Source organism: Cenococcum geophilum, assembly GCF_001692895.1.
Source record: "Cenococcum geophilum 1.58 unplaced genomic scaffold K441scaffold_13, whole genome shotgun sequence".
In the NCBI taxonomy this organism is placed as follows: Eukaryota; Fungi; Ascomycota; class Dothideomycetes; order Gloniales; family Gloniaceae; genus Cenococcum; species Cenococcum geophilum.
In genome coordinates this window covers 2,677,864-2,696,841 of record NW_027137571.1, presented here as the reverse complement: position 1 = coordinate 2,696,841, position 18,978 = coordinate 2,677,864, and the positions used below count along the sequence as shown (strand labels likewise).

Sequence of the window (18,978 nt, the reverse complement as noted above, 5' to 3'; positions counted from 1 at the left end):
AGAGGAAGCTCTACTACCTAGTTAACGCGTAGAAAGTAAGGTTCTTTGCATAGTAGTAGTTAACTTTTAGTGAGATATTAAGTAGAGGACCCTCACGCGTGCATAGAGAAATCGGGGAAAATGTGTAACCGACTACCGGACCTTGCATATTACCCTATTTCACCTACGTCAGCACTACCCTCGTATGTCTCGGATACATTTAATATAAGTCATGGGCTCTAGAGTTAGGGGTCTACTTTCATGTATTTATACCACTTGATTTCCATAGATTTACAATCAAGTTGCTCGTTCAATTCCCACACTGCAAAGCTTACAAAATGCTATATTTACTATAGATAAGCGAGAGTTTCCTAGGGGTTTCTTACTGCTTGGCGTATAGCTAATCCTCCGAATATCGGCTGAATATCCTTATAATCTACAAGAAGCTTTAAGACACCAAAAAATCTTCCTTACCTTACCACCAAGGCAGCGAGCTGATAGCGCGCTGTGACTTCATCGCTCGCTGACTCTAAAAATAAAGACCGCTCGCTGGCTGCTTATATTATCAGCTTCTTGGCAGCGTCGCTGGCAGCGACGCTGGCTGTTGGACACACTGCGGCAGACATTCGCAGGTCTACTTACCTCCTACACCACCAAACATGCCAGAATCAGTATCCAAGAGCACAATGCTGCTAGCGGCCACTGGAGGTGGGACTTCAATAAGTTTAGTTTGTCGAGAAGACAAACACCTCGACATACTCCGACCCTGGAAGTGCGCCAGGTACAAGCGACGCGTGAGAGTCAGGAATACAGACCCGCACAAGAACTAACAGTAGAGCCTTGGAACACTGCCACGCAAATTGAGCTGAGCGGCGATGAACTCATGTTCTTCGAACATTATATCACAGCTGGTGGGCCGATTCTGGACCTGTTCGATCCGGCGAGGCATTTCTCCAGTGTCGTACCGCACCTTGCCCGGAGGAACGTTGGCCTTCTCGAGTCGCTTCTTGCTGTCGGAGCTTGCCACATGGCGTCAGAACTGTTGGAACGGACGAAGGATCCTTCGGAACACACTGATACTCAAACCACTGCTCCTCCCCGCACGCCCGCCTCGACACAGCGGTTCTATGACTGTCCTGCCAGATACCAGGAGGATCGCGGAACAGTACTACTATGAGACCCTGCGCTACCTGGCTCAGACCTTGCTATACCTGTCCTATACATGCTCTCATGAGATTCTGGCGACAGCTATTCTGATGTATCACTTTGCGCGGAGGACCAAGAGAAACAAGCGGAGGTTCTGACAGTCCTAGAGAAGGCGCTGAAAGTTAGCAAATTTCCGGCTCAAGCTTTGATGAATGACTTAGTCAAGCTGTGGCATGATTCGGGCTGAAGGATTACAACAAATGCACACAAGATGCAACACAACCTCAAAACAATTGGGCACAATACGCAATCTTGAAGAGATGGCCCGTATTTATTCTTTGCTACATAGCTTTGACACAGACCATAGGAACCGAGCTGTGGAGTACCGAATGTAGGATGAGGAGTGACGGAGTTGGCGATGGCTCGATGCGAGCTCGTCTCGAGCCGTCAAAGAGCGCCGTTTTGGCGCGTCTGCAGAATACCCCTAGGGAGTTAGCAGTGCCCTTGCAGCCTAGCATCGACTCGAAGCAATCAATTTGGCGCCTCGAATGCTGCTGCACTGCATCTCGGAGACATGGACAGGCATGACATGGTCCTACGTTATAATGTACGAATTAGAAGCAGGGTTGTCGATGATATTTTTATTCATTGCTTTATAACGATATATTCATTCATAAGGAGTGATAATGATTGAATATTTTGCCAGCCCTTATAAATGAATATTCATAAAATTATGAATATATATAGAGGCTTGGGCTAGTAAATATTAAGCCGTCGGAGTGCTTAAAGCCGTGGGTAAAAGGACGAGTTGTGTGAAGCTAGAGGGGAGAGCTACTGGTGAATGTTTAGGGGGTAGAGGGGGGGTGGAAGGGGGTGGAGGCCTCTAGGGAGACATCGGCCCTATCGACTTAGTACCCCCCACTATTCCAAGACTAGTGATACCGCCTATATCTAAAATATCGCGATTATTCATTCATATCGTGATATTTTGGTCGGCTTATGAATTGAATGCGATATTGGGCCTATTTATTCATTCATTCATCATCGACAACCCTGATTAGAAGAATAACTTACCATTTAGCAGGGTCTGGTTTGAGGAACAACACCGGTGTAGCCACAATAACGGCAGCCGCGTCTTCTCCTGCAAGGACAAGGGACATAAATAACGCGGACACGTGGTCGGCAGCAGCAATTTGCGCAGCCGCGACCGCCACACGTTCTGCACCGCTAATTACGAAAGTCAGCGAGGAAAAATGTAGTCACGTGATGGTAAGAACTTGCAGCCATTGCGTTTGTCTGAATAAGTTGGGATGAAAGCAAGTATGTCGGAGAAGTCTAAATAGGGGCGTATGTGTTCGGAGGACGAGGGGGTGTGTGAGAAATGAAATTAGGATGGGGATGGCAGAGGGACTTTTATACTGTGAAAATAGTGAAATGGGTGGGGGGGGCTGGGGGGGTGGGGGTGAAAAGCTCATGCTAGGTGAGGGACAACAGAGCGTCAGCTGTCGCTTTACACAATTCTAGGGCGGCGAATCAGAATGGTTGGGCAGAAATTCTCCGAGGCTCAGCTCCGTTTAAAACGATTGGCAGAGGTGAGGCAATGGGTGAGGCGTGACTCAACACCTGACGTGGCGCAGCGATTGACGTGCGCTTGACGGACTGCACGCATCTGGCTAGCATGGTGGCGGCGCTTGGTTGGCACCAGTAGAGACGCCTACCAAACTAAAGGTACCTGCATGCCCGTTCAATGCGTGCTGCTTTTCTGTATTCCATCATCACTTCTTAGTTAGCTGCGCCACTTCCTGAGAATGCCTCGAACAACCGTAGTGCTGACAACTCAGTTGTCAAGAACACACTTTAGAAAAACATCTTTCACCACCACGGAAAATGGTTCCTCCACAAAATGGAAGGCACGACTACAACGGACGAGGAATCACCCAAAACACAACTGCTACCGAAGTTCAGAGGACCCTCTATTGGTGTCAATCGGAAGTCCGTGCACCCGACTGTGAGAAAAGAAGAACTCGTGTGTCGATTAATCTATGAAGAAAAAGAGGCTATATATACATAAGGTAGATGCAGGTATAGGGGGGGGAGTACGTAATAGGGAGTCGGTGACTGAGTCGGTAACCAAGTCAAGGAGTAGGTAACTGAGTCGGCGGCATAACACCCGACTTAGGTTAACACACCCTCCCAGCTTAGCAGCAGTACTGCTTAAGCTAATAATTAAAATCAAATCCAAATCCAAATCTTAGATAGGATATTGTTGGTAAGGCCATATATAGGCCAACTTTGTTAATAAGGCCACAGGTTAGCAGCTACGTTATTAGTCTTTATCTAGTTAATGCTAGCTATATTAGTGTTTAGATCCTTATATACAGTCCAGTAATCATCTATCTATACTTAGATCCTCCTATATACTCTAGCAATCATCCATTTATACTTAAATCCTCCTATACTATCTATTAATTATCTATCTAATATCTAGCTACGCTATAGTAGCTTAGTTATTATCTTATTCTTAGTAGTATAGTGCTAGCGTTAATATAATATAGTAGTAAGGTGCTAGCTCTGGGGTAATATAGTAGTAAGGTATAAGCTCTAGGTAAAAGCGGCAATATACTAACTCTAGGGTAAAGCGGTAATACGCCAGCTTTAAGGTAAAACGGCAATACGCCAGCTTTACGATAATATAGTAGTAAGGTACTAGCTCTAAGGTAAAATAGTAATATAATACTAGTAACTAGTTAATATCCGTAAGTAAATTAGCATAGAGTCTTATTAGTTTTTAGTAGTATAGTACTAGCGTTTAGTCTTATCTAATACTAAGTCACTGCCCTATAAGCTTAAACTCTTAAGCGGCTTTATCTCTAACTCTTACCTTATATCTAATACCTAGTACCTACCTCGTATCTAGCTCTGCTGCCTTATATCTAGCTCTTAGTACCTACCTTATATTTAGCTATCTTATCTCTAGCACGCTCTACTAGCTATAGTACTATAGGCATTATTGGTTATAATATTAGTAGAAGGATATTATTTAATATAAAGGTAATTATAAGTATATTAATAACTAAAGTACCTAGACACAAGCCTATAGGAACAGCTAATTAAAAAATTAATCGGCGCATAGGAAATAACCCTAGGCTTATAACTATTAATTAGAAGTCTATACACTAATTATAAGAAAAGAAGAACTTATATATTAATTAATCTATAAAGAAAAAGAGGCTATATATATATAAGGTAGATATAGGTATAGGGGGGGGGGGGTACGTAATAGGGAGTCGGTAACTAAGTAGGTAACTAAGTCGGTAGTATAATACCCGACTTAGGTTAATATACCCTCCCAGCTTAGTAGTAGTGCTGCTTAAGCTAATAATTAAAATTAAATCTAAATCCAAATCTTAAATAGGATATTGTCGGTAAGGCCATATATAGGCCAACTTTATTAATAAGGCCGTAGGTTAGCAGCTACGTTATTAGTCTTTATCTAGTTAATGCTAGCTATACTAGTGTTTAGATCCTTATATACAGTTTAGTAATTGTCTATCTATACCTAAATCCTCCTATATACTCTAGTAATTGTCTATCTATACTTAAATCCTCCTATATTATTTATTAATTGTCTATCTAATATCTAGCTATACTATAGTAGCTCGGTTGTTGTCTTGTCCTTAGCAGTACGGTACTAGCGTCGATATAATATAGCAGTAAGGTGCTAGCTCTAGGGTAACGTAGCAGTAAGGTGTAAGCTCTAGGTAAAAGCGGCAACGTGTTAGCTCTGGGGTAAAGCGGTAATGCGCTAGCTCTAGGGTAAAGCGGCAATGCGCCAGCTTTACGATAACGTAGCAGTAAGGTGCTAGCTCTAAGGTAGAATAGTAATATAATGCTAGCAACTGGTTGGTATCTATAGGCAAATCGGCGCGGAGTCTTATCGGTCCTTAGTAGTATAGTGTTAGCGTCTGGTCCTATCTAATACTGGGTCGCTGCCCCACAAGCTTAAACTCTTAAGCGGCTTCGTCTCTAACTCTTGCCTCGTATCTAGCACCCGGCACCTACCTTGTGTCTGGCTCTGCTGCCTCGTGTCTGGCTCCTGGCACCTGCCTTATATCTGGCTGTCTCATCTCTAGCGCGCTCTACTAGCTGTGGCACTGTAGACATCGTCGGTCGTAATATTGGTAGAAGGACGTCGTTTAATGTAAAGGTAATCACAAGTACGTTAATGACTGAAGTACCCGGACACGAGCCTGTAGGAACAGCTGATTAAAAAAATAATCGGCGCATAGGAAACAACCCCGGGCTTATAACTGTCAATCGGAAGTTCGTGCACCGATTGTGAGAAAAGAAGAACTCGTGTGTCGATTGATCTATGAAGAAAAAGAGGCTATATATACATAAGGTAGATGCAGGTACAGGGGGGGGGGTACGTAATAGGGAGTCGGTGACTGAGTCGGTGACCGAGTCAAGGAGTAGGTAACTGAGTCGGCGGCATGACACCCGACTCAGGTCGACAATTGGAATAGGATCCAGTGGAAAAGGTTTAAGGTACGTAAAAAAAAATGTAGGCGGGGCCTCAATTTATGAATCTTAGGCGGTAACCAAAATGTCTACGATAACTACAAGGATAAATGGTCGCACTTAGATAGCCCGAACTGGCGTGACGTTGCGGCAAACGTACAACAAATGGCTATCGACAAGGTGCGTGAGAAGATATGGGAAGAGGATATGGGAAAAGACAATGGCAAAGACCAGGTTGAAATAGCTATCGATTAGCGTATGCGCCAAATTTTCAAAGGAAAGAAGCCACGACATACTGGTAAGTTTTCGCAGCTTCGTACTTGTGGGAGACAGCTGATTTGTGCCTGTTAAGATACCCGGTCACATTCAAACCCGAAAGAAGATGCTAGAGACGAGGTGATTGAAAACGAGAATAAATATACAAATAAAAACGGAGAAGATAGGCAAGCAGAAGATCCGCAAGACAAAGTAGAACACAGTGTGAAAGAAGACACAAAAGGAGACCCAAATAAGGGCACAGAGGAGGCCAAAAAGGATGCGAGAGAGGAAACGGATACTGGAAATTCAGACACGAAGGCCGATAGTCAATGCGTGGATGCACAAAAAAGTGACGAAGTTGTGACTATCCCTTGCATAGGTGGGGCCGTATAAAATGTGGACCGTGCACGCTGGCTGCGAGATATTGTAGTCACGCAGGCATAGCTAAGATACTGCTTGCAAAGTTTTGTATATGCGCACGGGCCGCATTTTATAGAGCGTGTTTATCCGTGCAAGGGATAGGCTTCCGCAAGAAGCAAGAGATGAAAATAGGGGCAGAAGTGGAGGGTAGTATAGAGAGAAGTAGAAAGAGAAAAACGTAGAGAATTTCCAAATCTTCCTCTAAATGGATATTACGAGGGCTAGACCTGAGGAGCTCCTTGAGCCTATCGAACCCGGTGACAGTGATTGGCCGGTAAGTGAAGACTTGGACTTAGGATCCGAGCTTTGAATATAAATAGAGCAGCCGTCTTACTAATGTAAGGCTACAGCCCGAATTCGATATCCAGCTTACTGCGTGCATTTGGATCCACATTGTTTTCGATTGCCTTCGCGGTCCCAGGAAAGTGAGGTTGTCGATCGGTAGTCCGTGCACCGATTGTAGGAAAACTCGTGTAAAGATTGATCTATGAAGAAAGAGAGGCTATATATACATAGTGTAGGTGCAGGCAATAGGGGGGGGGGGAAACAGGGGGTGCACAATACATCTGAAACAAGGTGGTAGTACAACCTGATTCAGATCGACAGAGGTATATGGGCTAGTAATAGTTGCTAGACATAAGGTGTGGCCTAGATAGAATTGGATTATGGGCTGATAGCATTATATCGTTCATTCTAGCGTAATGACCTCGTTCTTAAATCTTTCCAAGTCCAATTGCTCTATAAGCTCCCCATCCATCACACCATGAATGTAGCTCTCGCCGACAAGCTTATACCTCGTAGTCCCAGCTACTGGCGTCAGAATATACGGGACGCTCTCTCCGAACAACACGCAGCACACATCGTTTACCCGGGTTACATGGCCCGGCCCAAGCCCAACCCTTCCACCTTCTGTACGGATCATTTGCATCTCTCTGCACAATAGGCTTTCAAAGAAATTGTCCGCATTGCCATCAGGAGGCATATCTTGCTCTTGGGTATCTGAATTTGCGACCGCTAGTCGGGAGCGGTGTCTATACGCCGCAAAATCTTTTCGAGTTTGTCCAATGATCCGGCCCTCAAGTACATCGTTCAGTGGTAACCCCAGCATTAGGGTTAAAATAAAGTAATCTTCATCGAGTGGCGCGATTGCCAACGCACCGTTCCATAACATATCAATGAAGGGCTCGCCTGCGGTGCGAATAGCGTTATCCAGTAATTCTGGGTCAAGGGTAATTTTATCTTGACTAATGACCTCAGAGACCCACAGAATTTTGTCAAAGACAAATCCAGGTATTTTAAGCCATTTACTGTCGGATAGTTTTCTCGGAGGACCCATTCGAGTACCGCCTGCCCGATACCGGTATGACGGCCTTGCTATGGGATATCTATAAAAATGGCCCCCATCCCAACGAGGTACCCAGGACGGTGTATCGTGCCGCATTAAATCATCTAAGTTGTGGTGCTCGATAGAACTTAGGAGCCATGGAGCTTCTCTTGGATGTTGCAGCAAGGCGTAGGCGATGTCACGGTAGACTTCGTTCACCGATTTGTTATAATCCACATCCACAATTAACCGGCCATCTCCATCTTTTGCTAATGGGCCCCCAAGGAATGCGTATACGTGATCGCGTGGGTTCGTAGCTTTCAAATACTTGCCTGTCTTAAGGACGTCGACGAACAATTCTGTCCTATCCCTTTCCGCATCCATCCGGATCAGGGGCAACGATTTCGTCCACGATCCGTCCTCCTTCCCATACGTAGCATGCATGAAAATGAACATATCGGACAATGTTCCCGATGAAAACTGTGCAGGCAGTTGAAAGAGCTCCATAGCGAATTCATATTTCCAAGAGATCCAGCCTACCAGCTCAAACAGATGTGCTACACCTATTCTCTTTGAACCCCAATGAAAATCGCACTCTTTTGCAAGAGCGGCTTCTTGAACTACCCAAACACGCTCAAACCAAGGGAGGTGGAACAGTGCCACAACTTTATCCCATTTCCTCTTATCAAGGGAAATTGGATATGGATGAACGAGGCGCGGCATTTTGTTAACATCCCGGTTGTTCTGCAGAAACATTCTATCGAGGTAGTTATTTGTCTCCCTGATAAGCTGAAACGCATCCTTGGCAAGACTATTCGGGTCGCGTCCGGCCCATACAAGCACGCGCCTCGCCCTTTTGTATAATTCGCCCATGCCGTTGACTTGAGTGTTCTTTTCTTCCAGGTCTTGCTGGTTGATGCATAGAGCGTCTGCCCAGAGTGTTCTTGGCCTTGTTAGATAGCGAAATGTTCTAAGGGCGTCGGCGAGATTCGTGGTAATAGAAATCTGAACACCATTGCATTTGATAGGGACGGAAATTTTCGGATCACCCCATACGTAAGAGATTGCTTCGTATTTAGTGGCTACTCCTTTTGATGGTATGGTTTCCAGTTCGCATTTGATTTCGGCCCTTTGCATTCCAGGAAATAGCTTTAGTACGCGGATGTAATCTCGGCCCGGAAGTGGTTTGTATATGCTTTCTACGGTTGCTGAGGACGACATTGGGCTGGTAACAGTATTTGTCTTATGCTGAAAGGCTGAGTCGCGGGGGTAGCTTGCGCACTTAAGCAACCCTACGAAAAAGATGAACGAAGGTCGTATTCCGGACGGGAGTCTGAAGACGGCATAGATAGTAATGCAACGAGATATACCGGACAGAATTATGGGAGACAAAGGCTTGTGCTGTTTTACCGTAGTTTCGTAGACCAGGCAGTAAGATTAGAAACGGTAAGCTGAGCTTTAGAGGGTACATAAACGCCACGAGAGGCGGTGTCTGACGGTAGTATTTTGGTGAGGCAATATAGCGTCAGGGTGATGCGTTGGAAACCTGGAATGTGAAAGGAAAGCGCCGAAAGCTTATCTCATAAATCAGACCCCTGGGGAGAAATTGCGCTACGACGTGGAAGGACTAGCGCTACGCTTGTGGACCTTACCCTAGTCCTGTGGACTCCTGGACCAATCAGATCGCACCAAGAGGAATTTCTCCCCGAGGGTCTGAGAGCTTATGGGCGCCCTTTATATAAGAACCCAATGTTTTTTATTAGGCGATTACTCTTCCACTACAACACGTATCTTAACCCCTTTATAACGTCTAGTTATTATAAAAATACTATAAGGTAGGAGCTCTTTAATTTCTCTATCTATTGCATTAAATAATAACGTCGTAGCTATATTATAGTTGGTTGCGTTAGTTGCATTTTGTTGGTTGCATTTTCTTGTCGGTCGCATTTTCTCGTCGCATTTCTTGTCGGTCGCATTTTCTTGTCGCAATTTTGCCTTACTGCTATACCTTACCATACTTCTCTATGTCTAATTATCTCTAAATAATACGAGCTAAAAGCTCCTTTTCTTCTCTATCGCCTCTATATTATGGTAATATTATAGCTCTTTTTATAGAAGTTAGATATAGGGTAGTTGGTCAGTTTTAGTCTAGTTTTGTTATAATTTGCCTTACTACCAAAAACTTATATACTTCTCTAGGTCTAATTATCTCTAAAATACTACGAGGTAAAAGCTCTTTATCTTCTCTATCGTCTCTATATTATAGCAATATCGTAGCTCTATTTTACAAGAAGTTAGACATAGGTAGTTGGTTGGTTTTAGTTAAAATCTACAAAACATTCAAATTTAAGTGTTAGGTGAAACCTGAGTAGATAGACTATATAGCTGCGAGGTGCAGGTGACCCGCAGGCGACTCGCCTGTGAGGCACGTGCGCTGCACGTGCCTATGGAAACCCCTTACCTCGCACCTTAGACTCCTCCTTCTCCCTTAAGGATTTGTCTCTGTCTATACAATATACCTATTATTCTATCATTGGACTCCCTATTTACATCCTTACCTTATATTCGAATCCTTACCAATCCCTTTGGGAGGATAGCCGGTTTAATTTTCTACGATCTATGATGCCTCCAAAGACAAGATCGACGCCTGTACTTGACGGCGATACGCTGGCGACACAACTGCAGAACGCCTTAGGATCTAGTGCTAGAAGTACATTAGCAGAATCTACGCGACCTTCCGAATCTCAAGATAATCAAATATCTACGAACGCTGGAGACCAGTTTGACTTATATACCTGGGCTCAACAGAAGCTTAGCAAGGTTACCAGCGTCCTACCGAATACTGCTAACCTAAAGGAGCTAGATGAGCTGGCTAAGAAAATAGCTAACTTACGAAGCATTATTAATTCGACCTCCCGTCGCCCCTTTAGTGAAGAGCATAAGTCGCGTAGTGAATGTATACAACAAACGAATCTTAACGCCCTGGTTAAGAAGTCACCGCCTAATATTGGTGGCACTACTTAACAGAAGTTTGACCAATGGATTGCCGCAATCAAGAATCAATTCGAGATCAACGACGCTGACTATGACTGCGAGCGACGTACGCGCTGGGCCATTAAAGGTCTTATAAAAGAGAAGACAGTCACCTAACTAGTGTATCGCCGCCTGGGCGCCAAAGATAAAGGTCCTCTACTGTGGGATGAACTTAAGACTATGGTCCAAGACCAGATTAAGAACCCTATAGTAAGACGCTTTAAAAATGCTACTGCGTACTATATAACTGTAATAAAGGAGAACCAGAAGTTTAACACCTTTTTAGCCCGTATGCGTAGCTTAGAGGACCTCTTCTTATATACCCCTTTTATCGACCCTAATTAGTAGGTAGACTTTTAGTTCTCATGTCTCCCGACCTACCTATAGGTAGAGCTCTTCCGCCAGAACTTTACTATACAGGTAAAAACCACTAAGGACCTCTTTGCAGAAATCCGCTATATAGAGTAATTGCTTGACACTACAAAGCTTGCGGAAGACCGCGTAGCTAATAATAGCAGATCCTTACGCCCGAAGCGCGGTCGTAGCATAGGCTCCATAGGGTCAGGTTTAGAGAACGAAACCCTAGGAAGGCGACGCTTTCCTAACTAAGCTTTAGGGGAGACTACTTAACAGCCAGATAGCTTAGAGGACCCCCCAAACGCCGGCGATACGCCTGCGCATTGCAAGAAGAATGTAGGTAGTAATTATAAAGAATACTAGCGGTAAACCGCTACAAATAATGCCTAACTATTAGGTAGTAGGTCTGTCCGTAACCGGGGTCCTTTAACTAGGGCCCTTCGACCTACTGGTGACCTACTAGTAGTAACCTATACTAACGACTTATACCGGATAGGTTTGTCCGTAACCAGGGTCCTTTAACTGGGGTCCTTTAACCCGCTGGTGACCTATTAGTAGTAACCTATACCGACGACATATATTGGTAGATAGGTCCGTCCGTAACCGGGGTCCTTTAACCAGGGTTTACGACCCACTAGTAACCCGCTAGTAGTAACCTATACTAATAACCTACGTATAAGCCTAAAGATTCGGATACCGCATACCCCTAAACGTATACCTTGTGTAGGCGCATCGCGACCTAACACTAGATGGGGAGAAAGGGAACGCATTATAGTACATATTGCGATGGATACGCCCTAGGGTAAAGTCTACCTACATGCTTAATACAACAATGGGTGCTAAATTAACCCTTAACGCCATATAAAAGTTGCGGGTTATAGACCTTGTGGGCGGTCCTGGTGCTACTATACTAATAACCTAGCGTTAGCGGACTAGAGTATCCTGCCATTCTTATTAAGACTTCGACCGACCTAATGGCGCTAGACCCTTGGCCTAGGCAACGGTCCCCCGTGATAACTTTGCGAGTTACCTTACTGGCACTAACTTCGCGCAGAGTCTCGTGCTATAGTAACAGTAGTAGTAGCTACCGTAGCCGAAACGGCTTACGGAATACCCCTAAGTCACTAGTCCATCTATGGAGTATAAGGGACGCCTTTATACGCTCTATATGCAACCACCTAGGGGCGAGTTCCTACTGGCAACACTTAAGGACTCCTAAGGCATGATAAGGTCTGGCCTTATTAAGGACCTCCGTAAATACCTAGGTACTGCGATACCTGCTAACGCTTAAATCGCACCGCTATATACCTTATAGTGAGCTACAGCCCTTAAGGCCCCCATATAAGCCTAGCGGTATTACTTACTTAACTCTATTACGGATCTCCCTAAGTCTAAGACACCTCCTTATCCTTATAGACCGTTTTATAAAGCTAGTATGCTACTACCTAGCCTTATAGCTAAAGCGTAAGCGAAAGGCAAGCGCTGCTGCTGCTAAGACATAGCCTATACTAAAGAAAGGCAGAGGATGTCTTAAGGGATTAAGGAATAAGCTAACGCTTATAGTAAGAGTTACGGTATATGTACGGGGTAAAGCTTAATTCATTAATATCCTATATAAGCCACACTCTACCGCAACCCAGTGACTCGTAGGCAACTTGCAGGCGACTCGCAGGCGAGGCTACGGCGCACTGCTAGTGACCCCAAAGCAATCAAAAAGTACTCTCCTAGGCCTGGACCTAGTCCGTTACTCTATACCACCTTTATAGACTGTTTATACGTTAGGTAATAGGTCCGTCTAAGACCGGGGTCCTTTAACCGGGGTCTACGACCCGCTAGTAACCTACTGGTAGTGACCTATACCGACGACTTATACCGGACAGGTCCGTTTATAACCAAGGTCCTTTAACTGGAGTCTTTAACCTACTAGTGACCTGCTAGTAGTGACCTATACCGATGACTTATATTGTCCTACACCCATCCAGGACTAGGATCCTTTAACTGGGGTCTATAACCTGCTGGTGACCTACTAGTAGGGACCTGTATAGACAACTTATATACTATTCCACGTATATGCTATGTAGATAACGCGCAAGGCTAAAGTAAGGGTTAGTGGCGGATTTAATGGGTATATAGCCTTACCGTCCTAATTTGGCTGTATGTAAGTAACCTATAACCTACCCGCGAAGTATATACGGCGCTACGCCGGTATAATATAAGGCTAAAGCAAGGGTCAGCGGCGGGTTTAACGGGTATATAGCCTTACCGTCTATGAATTTGGCTGTATATAAGTAACCTGTGACCTACCTGCGAGGTACTAGCGACCTACCTACGCAAGCGAGCTTTTAGAATATTTTGTGTCTACTAAATTCGGGCGACAGTATTGAGCTACTAGCTCTACCTATCAAACAAACTAATTAGGATTTTCCATGCCAGGCATATAAAATCGCTATTAGCTCGGTAAAATGTAGGGAAGTCTTAGCAAGCTAAATCTAACTAATTAGATAACTTTGACCGGCGGTCAAAGTTCCTTAATATCTTCGCGTAAGTGTACCACCTGTCTCTCTATGCGTAAAATTAGGACGCTCTTTCCCTTCCAATTTTTTCCTTATTAAGGTTTTTATAGGGTTTTATCGAGGCCTAAGCATATAAAGGATCGGGGACGACCCTTTTTAAAGGGGGGGGCATTGTCAGGTGAAACCTGAGTAGATAGCTATATAGCTGCGAGGTGCAGGCGACCCGCAGGCGACTCGCCTGTGAGGCACGTGCGCTGCACGTGCCTATGGAAACCCCTTACCTCGCACCTTAGACTCCTCCTTCTCCCTTAAGGATTCGTCTCTGTCTATACAATATACCCATTATTCTATCATTGGACTCCCTATCCACATCCTCACCTCACATAAAGTCTAACTTATATTCTGCGACGATGTATCTCGCCCCCTAGTATTCTTAGTAGGGGGTTATAATTTATAAATATATAGATATGATTACCTAAAGAATCTATTGCATCAATAAAATATATAATAACTCTTATGGTAAGGACGTCGCTTATAGAAATACGCAAGATTTGATTTTTAAAATATTCAAATCTCACTAAAGCGACGCCCATAAGCTCTCAGACGCTCCGCAGAGGATTTTGTTAGGTGACAGGGGTGCGCAGGGGGCTGGAATTAGTGCGCTGTTCTAATTGGTCCAGAAGTTAGCAGGAGGGTCTATGCGCTATCCCTTGTCACGGAACAAATCTTTTGCGGAGCGTCTGATTCATGAGATAACCGAAAGCGTGAGGCTCTGGACTGCGGAGAGAACATCATGTGATCGGCCCCGCACTCCGGATCGGGTAAGGTGCGGCCAGCGCCGGCTATCTTTAATTAAACAGCCTTCAGCCTCGACTTAAGAAATGCGGGGCTAAGCATCATCCGCGAGCATCACTCTTCTCACTTCTTCACATTACGCAGCTTTTCTTTCCCTATCATCTTTCGGCCGTACACAGAAACCATGGCTTCTATCACCAAGGTCTTATGCCCGCTCGCACGCAGTGCCACCGCTTTGTCTAGACCGCTGCGACCAGCTTTCTCGCGGACGGCCCCGTAGTAGGTTTCCTAGTACGCTGAAGTTAGAGCAGGAAATTCACTACTATAATAGTAACGTTTCTAGGGTATAATACATCTTAGCAATAGCCCTCGGAAAGGATTGTCGGATGACGCGCTAATTGCGATCGTCTTCCTGTTTCCTTTGAGGGTATAGACCAGGGGTGTCTTGGCCATTTGACTTGACTGTATATATTGAGGCTTAACAGCCTACATTAATTCGACAGAGTTCTCCTTCTTGACTGCATCGTTCAATAGATTTAAATTATAAAGATATAATTAATAAGTAGTAAAGAGAGTAGGATAGGGTATATTTATAGACAATTTTAAGGAGTAAGCCTCAAGGTTTTGATGGTATATATATGTAGTAGCCATGTGACTTAGGCGTGGCCTAGGGGTTCTTCTCACTAATCATCTCTAGCCTTATATTGTCTTCACTGTCACACGCCCTTCCTACACACCTCCTTGTCGGCCTCAGGCCCAGCCCCCTCGGGAGACCTACGGGCCACCCTCGGGGTTAGCCATGAGGGGAGTGAGGAGGATGATCGTCAAGCGAAGCCTAAATGTGAGATGTGGGATCTGGTATGGCAATATCTTTTGGGAGATGGACCGTTTAATTGAGTAGCTGTATATTATTAGATGACTGTTCTGTCGGTTTTAGGCCGTAAGCGATCAGGAGAGTTACACAATCAGGGTTTTGATGATTTCAGTGTATATAAGCTACCGATGCCGAATGAGATATCGTTAAGTACCTTCCTGATACTGAGCGTCTAGAAGCACTCGCCGCTGCTCGCGTCCCATATCCTGACCGTCCCCTCGTCAAACGCCGACGCCAGCCGTGTCGAGTCGTGGGAGAAGGCCACTGACCTGACATCACCGCTGTGGCCCTCGAGCGTCTGCAGACAGGCACTCCAGTTGTCTCCTATGCCCGGCTTGACCGTACAGGCATAGCTCGTCAGAAGTACCTGGAGGAGTGTCTCGAGCTTTGCTATTGATATCACTCCTGCTGACATGCTCTTGCAAAGACTAAGAGCCTCCAGTCAGTAGAGATACCGATCTGTAAGGAACACATAGAGAGCGCTGCCATCCCCTAAACTTTCGTCGCGTTTCGTGCTCTTGCTGAGAACTGCGTCGTTGAGGTGGTCGACCCAGTAAATGCACGAGCATCGCGTTGTCGCTAGCGGATCGTGGGCCGGCACTTTGACCTTGTCGATCGGAAATCCCAGAGAAATTAGACCGTACATGTCACGTTCTAATGTACCAGACATGAGTTTGAGCGACTGGGGGAATATGTTGTAGTGAATCTCGGCCTGCGATTGGAAGACGGTAGCTCGCACCTCGTCGCTCAATTAGTCTTTGGCTGATTGGCGGATGTGGTAGACTTGATCATCTCGGACGGTAAGGAATGAACCACCCATGGTCACAAATTTTCTCACGTTCTTCGTTAATGCCGGAATCTGTCCTGATAACCCGCACAAGCTGCCTATCCCAGCCAGGTGAAGCGGACGGTATGCACTGGAGACAGTCGACAGCAGGAGCCGGCAAATCTCTGAATTCCTCTTCGCAAGCTGTTGGATCTGGCCTACCATGCGATCGTACAGCTGGTGCAAGCCAGTCGGCGCTTCTTCAAGAGACTCGAGACGGGACAGCTTGTCGTCGATGTACACGTCGACGGCGCGAGACATCTGCTCCGCTTTTTGCTTTAGCTCCAGACTCAACCTCGCCTGAGCGTCAACGGATCTCAGCTTCTGTTCAATGTGAACCTCGTTCCAACTCGACAAAAGCCACTTCACGCGGGCTGATGACGATGAGGTGCGAACAATCAAGTCTAGGAGCTTTGGCAGGTCCGTGACGCATTCACCAAGGGCGTCAATAACTAGGTAGGTAGCCTTTAGATCTAGATCTAGTACCATGTTTGTAAAGATCTCTGACACGGCAACCCACGCATTCGTATCTTCGAAGAGCGCTTTGCCTGCGTAATCGTGCTTCCTCCGTACATGCGACATGAGTAATGGCTGCTAATTGACAAGCAAGTATATCAACCCTCGCAGCACGGCGGTAGCGTTGTTAATTCGCGAGTCAGTGACCTGGCAGAAGAAGTAGGACAGAAGGGCTGTTTTGGACGTTGACTTGTTCATCTCGTTTATGATGCCGCAAAGCAGCATTATTTTGCCTTTGCCAGGATCGCCCTTGATCCATAGTAGTCAGCTCTCCTGGTCGTCACGCCATCGTTGAAAGTCATGGTTTTCGAGGATCCAGTGGTACGAGTCCTCCAGCAGTCCGCCCTTGGTTTCCTCAATACGCTTCTTGTCATCGCGGGGATCGGTGAGGTGTAAGCCCTGCTGCTGCCCGGTGGTCTGTAGGGTAGTCCATCTGGTGTCCTTCCCAAACTTGCACTCTCCACTTGAGACTTAAGGCCGCGCAACCACTGGACTTCGGAATTTTGCCTAAAAAAACTAGTAGCTCTTAATTTGCGACTTCTGAGTAGATCCTTATCTAGAAGATTAAGGTTATTATTTAAGCTAACTAACCTAGAAATGCGGGTTTCTCTAAGACTTGGGTCGTATCTGCTTCCTTTGTTAGCTAGTGAACCTTCTCTTGATCGCTTTCTAAGTGTTTCTAGTGCTATGGTTGGCGTATGAGTGGAGCTGTTGTCTCTAAGCTTTCGTGTATTAGTACTAGTGGCGTATTTAATCTGAGAAGACTTACTGAATTAAAAAGTTCATCAATCTTTTTCTTCCCTCCATCGTCAACGTGGGTAGCTAGATCCTTTAGAAGAGCAATGAGCTCACTGTTCTGTTCCGTAGCCCTGCTTGGGATTAGTGATGCAATTCCCAGAGTTCGGGAGACGAACTCTTTCAAGCAATCCCTTCGAACCTGTGAATAGATGCAAGGCACATGTTAATCTCCACAGTTTCGACAATGCGGCTGCTCGCCACTACATTTGACCTTGCGCTTGCGACAGTTGTCGCATGCTTTCCGCGCCCGGGATTTGCCGTGTCTATTTTGAGGGGACTTGCGGTCGTGGCCAAGCCTGGGAATCGCTACCTTAGATGCGGAAGGTCGGTTATCCATGCCGTCAAACCATGGGACACGAAAGAGTGATGTAATTATGAACAAGTCGCTTGGACGGTGACGGTGAGGAGGGTGGCTTCGGGGGATGTGTTGCGGTTGAGTAGGTGGACGTGGGATGACGTAGGTACTTGGCGGAGCTCGTAGCCGTCTAACCAATCAGTCTCGCCCATACGCCCTACACCACCATATTCGCAGGTCTACTTCCTATCCCTTCTGTAACCGACTACGGGTGCTGCCGAGACAGCCTCAACGCCACCCTATATATTGATCGCAGATCAATATTGCTTGCAGATCAATGTTCCCATTTCAGCTACCATTTCATGTATATATACCTCTTGATTTCCATAGATTTACAATTAAGTTGCTCGTTCAATTCCACACACTGCAAAGCTTACACCTTCCAACGGTACAATTCGTCCTACGGTTATCGATAAGAGCTAGCCAATAGAATCGATAGGATCAAGGCTCTGTGACCATACGCGTACTTCTGATTCTGGTGTTCGCGCACGGTCCAATTCTCGTAGGACGCTACCGTTGGAAGGGATAATCATGTTAGTACCATATCTAGAATAATTACTAGCATATTTACCTTCTAACGATATAGTTAGCTAAGATTATAAGATCTAGTTACTATTGATACCTACTCGGAACATCCTATCTTTTCCACGTTTCTTAGCCCATTAGAATAAGTTTAACTGCAGTTAATAGAGATAACAATATAATAAACTAGCTAGTATATAAAGACTCCTACACTTATAGACCTTAACTTTAGTTACAGTAAAAGGCGAATTGCGCGTCGCTAGATTTTTAGTTAACTTTTTTAAGCGGGGTCCGTTTCTGGACGCCTGTGGCCTTGCACCCTCGCCTGGTAGTACCCCAAGGTACCACTACTTAATTGTCATTACAGAGCAGAGCTAATTCTTGCTTATTCTACGTCTCTCGCTCAAGTATACAGTTTGATGACTTCGCACTGGGGAAAAACCTTATATAAAACCATCGCCCCATTTGTTCTCACCAAGATTCTGGCTCAGCTATACCTGGATGATCTTCTCCTTTAGGGACCTTCCAGGCCAATAGCAGCGCTTCCCGGGCGAAGATGTTTTCATCACCTGTTCCTTGCAGTTTAAGGTCTCTTGGGAGTCTACAGCTACTTGTAACACTCTGACTTGACTCTCAAAACTATTTGCAATTTCACCACTCCGTACGGCTTTTTTGAATATTTGATTTATTAACTCGGTTGTCTCCTTGTGCCTTTCACGCTCAAAGAAGAGTTCTTCTTGA

The 18,978-nt window shown here is 45.4% G+C and overlaps 4 protein-coding genes across 4 annotated transcripts; all 4 read right to left on the bottom strand.

The window, feature by feature from the left end:
* Positions 1-6,939: 6,939 nt before the first annotated feature.
* Positions 6,940-9,178, bottom strand: K441DRAFT_657310 (HET-domain-containing protein). Its single transcript, XM_067648158.1, has one exon. It carries the CDS (start codon positions 8,867-8,869, stop codon positions 7,013-7,015), a length of 1,857 nt encoding a protein of 618 aa, XP_067506106.1. The 5' UTR covers positions 8,870-9,178; the 3' UTR covers positions 6,940-7,012.
* Positions 9,179-14,910: 5,732 nt separating this feature from the next.
* K441DRAFT_51027 (uncharacterized protein) lies at positions 14,911-15,803 on the bottom strand. Its single transcript, XM_067642089.1, has one exon. The coding sequence runs from the start codon at positions 15,633-15,635 to the stop codon at positions 15,393-15,395; it is 243 nt and encodes an 80-aa protein (XP_067506105.1). The 5' UTR covers positions 15,636-15,803; the 3' UTR covers positions 14,911-15,392.
* On the bottom strand, positions 15,732-16,780 carry K441DRAFT_51123 (uncharacterized protein). Its single transcript, XM_067642098.1, has 2 exons — positions 16,059-16,780; positions 15,732-16,003 (listed from the first exon to the last, which is right to left on the bottom strand). The coding sequence occupies exons 1-2, from the start codon at positions 16,626-16,628 to the stop codon at positions 15,968-15,970; spliced, it is 606 nt and encodes a 201-aa protein (XP_067506104.1). The 5' UTR covers positions 16,629-16,780; the 3' UTR covers positions 15,732-15,967.
* A 248-nt stretch (positions 16,781-17,028) lies between these two features.
* On the bottom strand, positions 17,029-17,793 carry K441DRAFT_51093 (uncharacterized protein; the record flags this gene model as incomplete). Its single annotated transcript, XM_067642095.1, has 3 exons — positions 17,029-17,284; positions 17,332-17,431; positions 17,477-17,793. A coding segment is annotated over one exon (270 nt), but the record flags the coding sequence as incomplete, so codon positions are not given.
* Positions 17,794-18,978: the final 1,185 nt, after the last annotated feature.

Excerpts from the sequence above, each read along its gene's own strand:
- K441DRAFT_657310 (XM_067648158.1), bottom strand. The coding sequence starts at position 8,869 with ATGTCGTCCTCAGCAACCGTAGAAAGCATATACAAACCACTTCCGGGC.
- K441DRAFT_51027 (XM_067642089.1), bottom strand. The coding sequence starts at position 15,635 with ATGTCAGCAGGAGTGATATCAATAGCAAAGCTCGAGACACTCCTCCAG.
- K441DRAFT_51123 (XM_067642098.1), bottom strand. The coding sequence starts at position 16,628 with ATGTCGCATGTACGGAGGAAGCACGATTACGCAGGCAAAGCGCTCTTC. Across the intron at positions 16,004-16,058 it reads TTCCGGCATTAACGAAGAAC|TCTACCACATCCGCCAATCA; the intron begins GTGAGAAAATTT and ends GAGATGATCAAG.